General features: G+C 43.3%; 1 protein-coding gene across 1 annotated transcript in view; it reads left to right on the top strand.

Annotated features, from left to right (window-relative positions):
* Positions 1-266: 266 nt before the first annotated feature.
* AGBL1 (AGBL carboxypeptidase 1) overlaps positions 267-12,851 on the top strand; it is a 295,756-nt gene continuing 283,171 nt past the window's right edge. The window contains exon 1 of the mRNA XM_087743738.1: positions 267-390. Within this exon, the coding sequence (XP_087599864.1) occupies positions 340-390 (51 nt within the window). The 5' untranslated portion in view covers positions 267-339. The remainder of the gene's footprint in view (positions 391-12,851) is intronic.

The raw sequence follows: 12,851 nt of genomic DNA, 5'->3' as shown, positions 1-12,851 counted from the left end.
TGCTATTGCCACCCTCCCCACACTCCCCCTGCCACACACCAAGCACCCAGACCTTTCCTGAGCACTTTACTTAATCCCCAGGATTCTTTATATAGGAATTAATCTTCTCGTCACAGTGGGAGAGCTCGGAGGGAGGGGGTACATTTATCTCTCCTGCTGAGGTCTAGAGTTGCATTGCTGTGATTATTGGTGGTAGCAGTGTGCATGTGTCTGGGGATCTGTGTTTAGCTTCTTCGTTTCTTAAACGGCACAGGGGCAGCAGCAAAGCAAGTTGGAAGCTTTGCTTTCTGGCTGCATTGTGTCTGCTGCTAGAAAGAGGGAGTGTGAGTGGGGAGCAGCATGGCAGAACAAGAAGCCAGTGGCTTGCAAGTCCTTCTCTCCACCCTCCAGGTAAGAACAGCTTGAACTAATGAGAGAGGTGCTTGGGCTTGTTTTCCTCCTTAATTCACCAGCAGTGACTTGTTGGGCTGAGGTTGTTCGTACGAGCTCCCTGCTGGCTTGTCGCTAAAAGCATCAGCATGTGAGAGTCCTGACCTGCACCTCCCACCCTAAAAAGCCTTTATGAAACGAAGTTTCACTATTCGGAGATGAACGCTGGCAATTACTGCTATGCATCAATCACCAAGCCCCGTCTGAGGGCAGAGTCTCGGCTCCCGAGATCTCGCTGCGTTCAGCAGGGGAGCGAGGGAGGTGTGAGGAATCGGCTGCTTTGAGATGAATGGGACCTGACAGCGCTGCCAGTCTGTGAGCTGGGCAAGCCCCAGCAGCGCACGCCACTGCTCCGAGGGCTGAGGGAGACGAGTAAATGGATCTGCCTGAAGCAGCAAGTTCCTCCCTGTCAAATTGTCTTCACCAGGACCCTTAAGCACTCACAGGGAAGTGACAAAAACTCTTGAGGCTGAGATAGGTGAGGTGCTGGCGTTGGGTGTGCTCCGTAAATGCTCCTGAGGAGCAGAGGGAAGGGAAGTGTCCCAGTCCAGGATCATACTTGTTGGACAAGCTTGGCCACGGGATGAAGGAGAGGTTTCTCTTCCTCTGCCTGTAGACGATCCCCTCGGTTCTGTTTTCCCCCAGCATGGATGCGCTCCTCCCGGGCTTGCAGGAGAAGATGTCTGAGCTGACGCATGAGCTACCCTATGAAATGGGGTTTGGGAGGGAAGCTGTGCTTTTGTGAGCCATCGTTTTGTCAAGAGGGGTGGGCGGGAATTGCTTTTCAAAGACAAACTGCTTGCATAAAAAGCAGTTTTTAGATAGTTACGGTGAAATGCCAGTTGTCTGTACTTCTCAGGTGCCCTGAGCCCCTGTGTGCAGCTGTGCTGACATGGGCCAGAGCCCCACAGGGATGAGAGTTTCCCATCTGAGCCAGCAGCATCCTCTGACTGCTCTGTGTGTTGTCAAAACTTCACACATTGCAGAAGCAGAAAATGAGGGATAGGGTGTGTAAAACAGACTTACTCTCCTGGATCAGCCTGAGGATTCATGTCTCCCAGCCCTGTGTCTCGGAAGGTTTCTGTGACCAGCAGCAAGTGTGTAGAGGAGGTTATAAAACCCATGATATGCAATTGACTTTGAAACTATAGTTGTGGGGGCTGATCAGCCTTGGCATTTTTATCCAAGCTTATATAACTGTCAACAACTTTTATTTCTCATATCATTGTCAAACCCTGGTTTGCCCTCCGTGGCATTCTGTGGCAGTGAGTTCTGCAGGTAAACTGGCACACTGAAGAAAATTGTCCTACTGTCCTTTTATTTCTGAGAAGTGTACCTTGCTTGCCCTGTGTTCTTACAGCTTATTTAATGCATATTTTGTACTAGAACATGTTTTTGCTGTATCCAAGTTACACTTCTCTCCTTATTACTATGGATGATTGAGAGCTGAGTGTACATCTGTTTTTTCTTATGCTTTCTAACATTAACAGTCCTGGTGCTCTCTGCATATTCTGAGAACAGAACTGGACAAGGCCCAGGATTAAATTGGAATCTGTAGTTTAAAATCACGTATGTGATTCATTGACAAAGCTACATGGAGGGCTAGAGTAGAAATAGTTAGGGACACTGCAGGTAAAATAGGTGGTGGTATCAGTAAAATTGCAAGGTAGCACAGCATTCATCCCCAGTATTACAAAATCTAACCTTAGTACAAGATCCTTGTTTCCGAAAATTCTGTATTCGCTTAGAGAAGAGCAAAAAGCTTTCTTGTTACATGTTCAATTAGAAGCAGAGGTTTGAGTGCTAGAAAACAGAAAGTAAGTGATTGATGATAATTACAACACTGCTATGTTCTGATTCACCTTCTTCCCCTACCTCCAGCCAAAACATTACCAGCATAACTCTATAACGCAATCACCTATCTCTGCTACAAAAATCGGGTGATAAAAAAGACCTTTACTGACACAGTTGGAAAGCACTGGACTGGGAAATAATAACTTCTGTTGATGTTTGCATTTGCTGATAACTTCTCTCCACACTTTGTTATTTTCTGCAACAGCTGTCCAAAACATGGTTGCTTTGTTTCTGTGTCCTGCTGGATTGTCAGTGCTGGTTCATAGTCTTTTATTGGGCATGCAGAACATGCCTGCTGCATACAGCAGGCTATTCTGCAGGCTATTACTGTGTATTTTCCATTTCTGTTAGCATGTAATATTGACTTGTATGCAGAAAGCTTTCAGGTGAAGAACGAGGGAATATTCATCCACCAAGCCACTCTTTATGAACCTCAGAATAAAAACATCCTTTCTCCTTCAGTCGCTCACACAGGGCTAATTTTCCACCTCCCTTCCAAGCACTGGCACAGAATATTATTTTCAGTTGGAGGAATGTTCCCACCTGAGATAGGGTCTATCCCCTTGAGCCAAGGGAATGATCTACCTCATGTCCTCCTGGCATAGACTCTTTTACTCCTAGTCTCACAGCCTGGCTTTGGTAAGGATGGTATCAAGCAGAACAAAACCAGAACACTGTACACTTTGTAACTGAACTCCTGCTCTAGTCAAGGAAAGAAACATATTTGGTTTCTGAGTTCTTTAAAACTGTTCCCAGTGCGACAAAGGAGCGTGATCCTCCAAAGACAGCTGAAACCCCTGAAAGTGCAAGGTGTTACAGATGTTCTGAAAAGTGACAAGGTGAAAAGCAAAAACTGCTTTCAAAACGCAGCTGCATTTTGTCACCAAAATGTCACTGCAGGGAAGATGTGACATTTCAGATCACTAGGTAAAAGTGCTTCATTACTTACAAGGTGCAGCTTTAAAATGTGAATTTCAGATTTAAGAAAAACCTCTCCCTGTCTCACAGGTTCTGTGTCAGTATGGCAGAGCCAAGCTCCTAGGAGTTTACTGTAGTTTCTCATTTTGCTTCTAACCCTGTTACCTTCTTTGCTCTCTCTTCTTGACTCTCCCCCTCCAACGTGCTCCTACCATTATCACCTCCCATCCCTCTGGCTTGGGTAGTGTTACCCCATTCTGTTCCCATCTCTTACTGCATGACATCAACCTCCTCACCTCACACACAGCTCTGCTCTCTCTTTCATACACGGACAGTGCAGTACCTAGACCAAGGCTGGGCTGGGTGCTACTCCTCACCCTGCTCCCCGGCCACAGCATGGCAGAAGTAAACATCCTCTCCCTGTACGGTTTATGACCAGGGAAAAAAGTCTGACATCCCATTTTACAGGCAGCCTCCCTAATGCAAAATCCCAGAGAGATCTGGGATTAGATCTCTTGTTTATTTTAATGCCAGGAGGAGGTATCTAGGTGTTAGTTAAAAACAGCTGTTAGCTGCTAAGAAGAATGATAGAAAACTGAAGCCAGCGTCTTCCAATGTGTCCCAGACTATTGAATCCCTTGAGACGGTAGAGCATCCTAGTTCCTACTCCTGGTTGTCCTGGCCCTCATCTGACTCCATGCTCTAACCAGTTAGCTAAATAAGAAGCATTTTGATTCTTCCTCTGCTTTCTCCCTGCTCTCTTCCTTGCTTGCCAGGCCCAGAGGTGAGCCTGCCTTGGTTACTCCTGAGAACATCTCCTTATTCCATGGCAGCGTACATTGTGTCGCCTGAGGAGTCCCAGATTTCCTGTTGGCTCTCAGCATGGTTTTCACATGCTTCCCAAAGCCACAGTCCCCGTTCACATATTCTGCAAAGCTGGCAACCCCTGGGGCTGTTGGCAGATCTTTGGCTCAAACTGTGTCCTACTATGTTGGACTGCACAGGTTCCCAAATGCTATGGTTGAAAAGGAAAAGAGGTGAAAATCTTATGTATCAATGGAGGATGTTGTTTGCGTAAAGGGTTTCCTCTCTGAATGGCTGTGGTGTCCAGCAGGGAACAGATACAGGATCCACTGTTTGCTAACTTGAACCTCTCTGCTCTTTTGTGCTGCCTCTTTCGAACTGTTTTGCTGGCTGGCTGACAAGGCAGTTCTATTGTTATCCTAAAGACAAGTGGGAAGATATCTATGCTGCTCCAGTGACAATGAATATAAACGTATTTTGCAAAACGCTTTTGTCTCCTCTGCATCCTTGCACTTATTCTGTCAGCAGAGCTGCTAAGATTCCTGGCTTTGAGCAAAATAGATGCAAAAATCCCAGGAACTGCTCAGCAAGCAGAATGCTCGCTGGTTTAGGCTGGGGATGGAGGAGCTCGAAGGTTGGATCTCTGGCTTAGGGAGGCAGCTTGGCAGGCAGGGCTTAGTGGAATAGCCTTAGAGGGAACAAAAATCAACTCAAAACCAGACGGCCGTTGTTATGTGGTTCATTAACTGAAGTGAACAGCAGTGGACTTAGTGTCCTCCTATTCCTTACCAAAAATATTCTAGCTTTGGAGCAGCAAAAGGAGTGCAGTTAGGGCAGTGAGACACTCAGCTATAGGGTTCAAGGGGAAACCCTTCACAGGGAAACACTGGGTGCTCCAGCAGCTCTTTCGTGCCTCTACTGCCAATGCCACTTAGGCTGCATGAGCCTGTTTTCTGCTTTAACTGTTGAAGAAAAGGAATAATTCTCTGCAAACAATCCTATAGAGGTAGTGCAGGCCCCCACCCCAGCTTTCAGGGTCACTGCTTGTTCTTCCTGCCTCAACAGTCATCTCCTCCCTGACCAAGGAGAACCTAAAGGTAACCCAGAGCTCTTCCCTACAATCCCTGGCTCACCACCACGGGGCACTGCTAAACAAGAAAGAAGAAAGAAGGCTAGCATCCATGCATTAACCTGAAAGTCCTGCCAGGCTATGGAAGAAATATTGAGGTTTGGCACTCTTGTGAATCAGCGCAGAACTCTAAAAGCCCTCAGAGGAAGCTGAGGCACATCTTGGACTCTGCTGAAACCCTTCCACCGACTGAGCTGGGACCAGAATTTCACTCTCTGTCCCCAGGCTGGCCGCAGCTGTTTCTCTGCGCACACTGCCAGCTCCTCTGAAAATGCCTCCAGCTGGGCTATCCAGAATTTCCTGCAACTGCATTAATGAAAATTCAGGACCTCAGGGTGCAAAATATACCCAGAGACTGATCGGAGTGGCAACAACCATGGCTGGGCTGAGCAAAAGCGTGTGTTGCAATCTGAGTCTCAACAGAACTTTCCATCTCGAACAAGGAAAGTGGGCTTCAGTCTGTCTTCTGCTGTCCCTCATCCTTGCCTAGGATGGCTTGTGCTTTGAGGACAAATGAGATAGATTGTGTCATGAATGTTCCTGGAGACCCCTTTCTCCTTTCCTGCAGAAATGCAGGATAGCCATATTGCTAAATTAGTTGAATGCAGGTCTGGAGAAATGGATTATAACCCTCTGCATCTGAGTTAATCATGTGTAAAATGGCTAAGAATCCCACCATGCCTCACATCAGTGTTTGAGAAATCAGGCAATGAACACTAGACAAAAAAATCTAAAGTTCTGGTGACAATGTAGTAAAAAAAAATCAAGCAGTAAATTAATAGTTCCTTTTCAGTACAGGGCTTGGATTCTGCACGATAAATAATGCACAGAACCACAGGCTAAATGATGAGGACAAAAAGCTATATAGGGTGATTTTCTAGGCAGCAGGCACAGTTCATCCTGAAGCAGAGATTTTGTGAAATAAACCAAGTTGTAATCAAATTAAAAAATGCAGTTACTCCAGGCGGCCAAATGAAACATCATGAATGCTTTAAAACTGGTGCTTCTTAGCTGTTGAGGGCCTCATTTTGTACTTGTGGCCAGGCTGTTTAACTTAGACTATTTGGATGTAATATAATGGCACATTATACCATGTCAAGCAGCTTTATATTGTGTATTTTTGTACAACTGCTGCATTATAGACACAAATACACATTAGACTACATTATGTAAGGAGGTATATGCATTCGTTTAAAATACTTACCTTTCACATACAGTATAAAAATATATTCAAATGCATCTGCTTATCTATTTGTAAGTCAAGAATAATTATTAGTGGTTATCTATCTTCCATAGGTGTTTTGTATGCCTACAGATATATTTATATATTATATTAATATTTTTATGTCAATGGAAAATTTCCACCTTCTCCTTTTATAAGGCTTCAATAATTTCCCTCTGTGAAATATATGAAGAGATTTTTTCTTACAGAGAGGTGTTTGCTTGAATAGATCTTGCTTGTGTTTCTTTGCATAGCATGATCTTATTTTCAGTGTATTATGCTGCATTTTGTTGTGATGGCTCAGAGATCTTTTCAACACATTTTTCTGTCCGATGCATTGGCCCAGTCCTCTTGGCTTTATCTATAATGGGAAAAAAAATGTCTGTGGTCAAAAATATGTTCATGGACATCTTTGAATTAAAGTTTATTACATTACATTTAGCCAGAAGTGCAAAAAAGTTACTTGTATTGAAAAATGTGGGGGCTGATAATGGTTAACTTTAGCAGTGTCTACTGACACCAGCAGAGACTTTACTGATGTGTGTTAACAGAAAGAAAAACATTTCATAAATGTGCTGAGAATTTAAGAGACGGGGAGGGATTTTGTGTCACTCGGTCTGGGATAGCAGGGTTGAAAATTGCTCCTGGAGTTGTTGCTATCATAGGGAAGCTGCCTCTGTGTGATCATTCCTGTTTGTGCCTGGATAGGTAACACCACATGTATCATCATTACGCTTGCGATGAAATTTGGGCGGGATTTATGCCTCTGGAAGTGCAGGTAGAAGCCCCTCCTTCCTCAGGGCTCCAAGAGGAGTCAGTGGGAAGTGCAGAAGTAAGCCAGTGTTTGCGGGTAGCTCCTTGTGGAATGACCCCTGCTCTTGAGGAAAGGTGGCCCTTTTCTGTGTACGTTAGAGTTGATGTATGCACACCTGAGAACCTCAGGCTTTCATATGTCTGTCTTTGAAAATCCTAAATCCATAGACATACCATGTGCCCACATATGTTGTTGGGCTCTGCCAGACTCCAGCCTCGTGACTATGTTCTTCTCACCAGACCAGGATAGAAAATAATTCCCTCTTGGCTTTCCGTGTTCTTTTAATAAGCACTTATCTCACAGATAGTCTATTTGCACCTGTTTGCCTACAGGGCCCCATGGGCCATAGGATAGAAGCGCTGATCCATCAGCCGGGGCTATTCTGCATGCCGGGCTTGCTGCTCATCTCCGCAGGAAAGGATGAGGTGCTGCGATTCTTGGGCAAAGCAGACTGATTTTGGTCCCCAGGGGATTGTGAGGCCAGAATGTGCCTGGAAATTGGAGAGACATGCTCCTTGAGAGGGAGCTACAACCTTCTTCAGGGAGACCAGGGACAGTACAAAGCAATCTCACCAGACAGTCTCCCTTCTCCCCATTGACAAAACCAAGTTTGCTACAGGAGGTAAGGAATGAGTGTTAGAGGGAAGCCATACGGTGTGTTCTTGTACAACTAAATTGTCCAGCTCAGTTGACGTACTGGTGGGTCATCAGTGCCTGCAATCCTGGAAGCTATGTGTGCAATAGAAAGCACTACTGTGCTGCTGTTTCAGAAGAGACAGTTTAATTTCAGAAAAGACAGTTTAATTAAAGATGACTTTGACGCAAGAACATGAGCCCAAACCACCCTCAAATATTTGTAGACATTTTCTGTTATAATTTAAAAAAAAAAAAATCTGCTTTTTTCTGATAGTTTCATCTTTGTGAGAAGTTGACCCAAGTATAGTCTCGGTGCATTCTTTGGGTGAAGATTCAAATCTCCAAGAACTGGATAATCTTTTGCCTTTTCATACCAAGAAAACAATTTATCTTAGTACAGTTTTGGGAAAGAAAGTCTACTGTGATGAAGAATACACCTTAAAATAAGGGAAATCTGGTCATTTTCCTCCATAGGTCAATGGAGACACACCACATTCATATCCATGACTTAGTATTTCATTTTGATCTGTTGTGCTGTTAAGGCCTTTGTTTAACTGAGTGGAGACCGACCATATTATAAAGAAATCAAGGTTTCAGAAATCAAGAATTTGTCATTGATTTCATAAGATGTCTTCTAGAGAGGACAAAGATAACATAGTAGAGATTCTTCTGCCCACAGGCACTACTAAGCTACAAAAAAGAGAATTAATGTTTTAGACCAGCTATTAATTGATAGAATAACATCTGATTGACAAGAAATTCCATGGGCAAAGCTAAACCTCCTTTCCTTAGGGGGTTTAGAGAACAAAGTTGTTTTTTTTCTCCTCATGGACCGTTCTCCTGGAAGAACACAGCCTTATTTTCAAAAGGTGCTGTAGGTTGAGGTGGAATTAATGAGAACAGCAAAACTTTCATGAAGATTTTTATTAGAAAATTGAGTAATTCTGACACAGAAGTCCTGCGGGAGAAATAACTACTCTATCAAAGAAATCTTGGCTTTTTTCCCCCTTTTGACAAGGGATGCTTTGAAACTGAAGCGTATATTTTTCTGACACTGGAGCCATGGAAGCACCACAGCTTTGTGTTTTACTGCAATCAACTTCTGTGAAGCCTTTTATGCACATTAATTTTTGGTGTAATTTACAGGCAGAGGCTTCCCACTGGGCCCAATGGGAATTTGATCCCTGTAGTAAACAGAGACAGACTCTTCTCCCCTGGGCCCATCTGCTCCACTGCGCTCCCTGCTACCTATTCCCTTCCTTTCAAAAGAGAGAATGATGGTGTATTGATGGCTAAAGCAGGAGTCCTGGGCTTTATTTCAGGACTGTTACAAACTCCATCAAACTCATTTAATGTCTGTGCCTCCAGATTTTTCCATTTGGTCAGCAAATGGAGATAAAACTCATCAGTCAAGTTAGGGCAAAGGGAGTCTTAGATCACATTGTTTTCCAAATCAAAGGGTGGAACAACTTACTCCATAAGTAGCTGACACTCATGCAGCCTGGGTAAAATCAGTACAATGCCTGTCATCCTCTGCCATCCTCTGGTTTTTTACAGGATTTCTGCTGAAAGGCCAAAGCAACAGATTTACAGTGAAGATAATGTTGGCCTTCCATTTTATTCAGGATTAACCTGGCAAGTAGTAGCGTGACAGAGAAAGAGATCCTTCCACAAGCAGTTTGCTTGGCATGGTGAATGCCCACCTGTCTGCACTGCAAAGGAGGGGAGGAGGGAGAATGGTCCACCTGACCTTTGCCTATGATTAAAATGCTGATCTGATGAAGTCAGAGGAACAAACTGAACTGCCTCTTTCGACCCTCCATTTTTCCAGGAATAAACCAGTGCCATCCACATGGAGACAGTTTCTGGAAAAGCTAGGGGAAAACAGCACTACTGCCCTGGTTTATCTGGCCTTGTCTTTGGGAAAATCTCCTGCATTTGAGTGGCCTCTTGCCCCATGCTAAAGTTTTGCAAGTAGGGAAACGAGAGCTGGAGATGACAAAGGAGAAAAAGAATGCATGCCTGGCTCTGCTTTTCTTTGACAATCTCTCTTCCAATAGGGCTAAGGTCATTTGATCTCCCCATAACGCACAAGGATTTCAAGGGGACAGCTGGAAGCAGAGATGCGTTAAAATGACTTGCTCTCTGAGATGAAAACCATGCTTATTAGCGCTTTGTTTCAAAAGCTCCCACAGCAGCGACTGTATCTCACTGACTGCAAGCTCTGGAGGGATTTGTCTAAAAGGTGGTTGTCTGAGTGGCTGGCTGATCAAACAGTTGGGAATCTTCCTAACTGAGTTCCCCTGCTATGTCCTAACAAAGCCTGTAGAGCACTGTTGCAACAACAGGTCTCCTTGAGAACACGCTTAAATAAAACAGGACACAACAACTACTTTTTGGTGGTCTCTTCATGCTGGCAATAGATGCAGGCATCGGAGGTAGACTGACATAAACCAAATCTCTTACTGAGTATTTGCTGAAGAATTCACCCTTCTTTCAGAGATCAGCCCACCATGACATCCAGACTGCATTTGCTCAGATCTCAGTGAGACACGTGTGGGTCTATGGAGAGATCAGAGGTCTCTCCTCATTGCTGTGCCAGCAGCAGAGGAATATGTCGCTCCTGTCAAAGGTCCCCTCTTTTCACAAGAGTTGTATGCCATCACGTGTTCAGCCTGTTCTCATGTGAGAGTGTCTCTGGAGAGACAGCCCATGGAGTTTGGTTCGGTGAAGTCCACAGAGGATCTCAGTAGAGTGAAGTTGAACAGCATGTAGAGGATGGCAGATCAGGGGACACCGTGCTCCTTGCCTCCTGGGTCAGGATGTGCTGAGTCAATTCTGCCCCTCAGACACCCGCGGGCACAGCAAGTGTGGAAGTTTGCTCCGCTACAGAAGCACCACAGTCTTGCTGCACAGAGAAAGGCACCAGTAGGAGTAAGAGCTCTCATTCATGTCTCACTTTGTAATGTCCCTGATCTACATTTGCCTGGATCTCAGCTCAGGAGCCTCTGAGAGGACAGTGAGCTTGTATTTTTAAATTTAACTCCTGTCGTGTTTTCCTGGAGCACAAACTCAGCAGTGGGCTCATTCACTGAGTTAATAAAATGGCTTTTATCTTGACTGACCAATGCTTAGTTTGCAAGTGCTTCTGAGCTACAGAACTGAAGTAACAAGGGCTGAATAAAGCCCCAAACATGTCTTTAACATGATGGCATTGGCTTGCTGCTGCTTGGTGTCTTGCATAGGGTGTAGACTAAAGATAATAAAAAGCTTTGTTACCTTCTGGATGGAAAATGACATACCCCTGTCATACCTTTTAAAAACTTGGCAGCCTTTTCAGAGAACTGAGGGCTTTGCTTTTAAGAGATTGCTGTTTAAATCTAGACAGATAGGTCTCAGCAATGCAGTTAGACAGATGTTCTGCTTTACATTACTAGTAATAATACTTTGAATCATTAGAATTTTGAAACAGAGTTTGCTATTCATTATGGATGCCGAGTTTCGTTTGTGGTTTGATTTTTCACTTAGACTGGATGGGAAAAATAGGTTCATCATTTTCACTTTCAGGCTCTATCTCTTAAGAAAATAAGCTGTGACTAATAATAGTTATTAGCAGTTTGTCTCTACTACCCATACCTCAGTCACCATTATTAAGTGTTGATTGATTAAAGGCATTTTCATTGCTGTTCCAGAAAGCACTTTTGAAAGTGGGGTAGATTGACGCATAAGGACACTTGTCTTGGCAAGAGAAAGGACTGGTGTTTTTCTAAATCAGAATGTACCTTATAGTGATCCTTTTCTTCAGCCTGTACAAGTTGATGTCAGACTAATGTGTAGCAAATGGGAGTGTTAGCACCGGCGTACAGAGAGAAGCCCAGACTGAACACAGCATTATCCTAGGCAAGTGCCAGGGCAGACTGAGAGTAGACATAGGGACTCCTGTGGCGTTGTCGTGCCTAGCCCAAGCAGGAACATCACAGAGAAGGGAAGGATAACAGCATCTTCATTGTGGCTATTTATTTCCACATGCACATACTCACATTTGCTATAGTATTCAAAATCTGTGGTTTTATTAAAAAGCAAGTACCTCTGGAAATTTTCCAAGGACCTTCCAGACTCACTTGTACTTTGAGAAATGCTATTGCTTGAAAAAAACTTTGTTAATTCCCAAATGTGCTTTTTCCTTGAAAGACAGAGTGTTCTCTGGACTGACACCCATAAAATCTCACAAAGAAGGATAGTAGCATGTTTCATGCTGCTCTTTCGTCATTAGTAGTGGAAAACAAAATTACAGCTGAATGGAAAAAAACATATCCCTCCCTATTAAGTTTGCGTGGCAGTTGAGTTAGGTAGGTGTAACAGAGTGGCATTTGAATGCAACATTAATATTTTAAAATAGTTCAGTAACAGCTAAAGTAATATAAAATATAGGAATAAATCCAAGAAACAGCAATAAACAGTAGGTGCTAACATGCATATAGAGATCATTGTGCAAGAATGGTTAATGTCTTATAGAAACTTATTAAAAGAGTGTGAAAGACATATGCTAGGATAATTTTGGCATTAAAATAAAAATAGATTAAAAAGAGGAAAAAAGTGAATGGTATAACATTAAATCCAGTCAAAATCTTTAGGTGTCATAGGTAATTTATTGTGAAATAAGAGATGAAATCTGAGAGAATTTATCTGCAGTTGAAATTACAGAAAGAACATTAGAAATATTCAAAGGAAATTCTAAAAGCCTTTTGCAGAATATCACGTGTTTTGATTTATCTCAAAGTTTCCTCATTCTTTTAACACTTCCAATTTGACAGAAGCATTTTAAGGTTATATAATAATGTGTTTTACCACCAGTTCTGCATAATAAAGTAATTGCTCTATTAGAGATGCATTAGTGAGAGGAGCAAGTGACACAAAGGAACTTTGTATCAGGAGGAACTTCTGCACAAGGACAATCTTTTCTTTGAGAACATAGAGAACTTTGTCATAAAAAAAGAAAGAAAGAAAAAGCAATCATCTGCTTTGCCAACAGTATCCAAGATATT

This window comes from Nipponia nippon, unplaced genomic scaffold (assembly GCF_047370975.1).
Source record: "Nipponia nippon isolate SJK-2023a ecotype South Korea unplaced genomic scaffold, ASM4737097v1 scaffold_9, whole genome shotgun sequence".
NCBI classification, from domain to species: domain Eukaryota; kingdom Metazoa; phylum Chordata; class Aves; order Pelecaniformes; family Threskiornithidae; genus Nipponia; species Nipponia nippon.
This window is presented reverse-complemented; position numbering and strand designations above follow the sequence as displayed.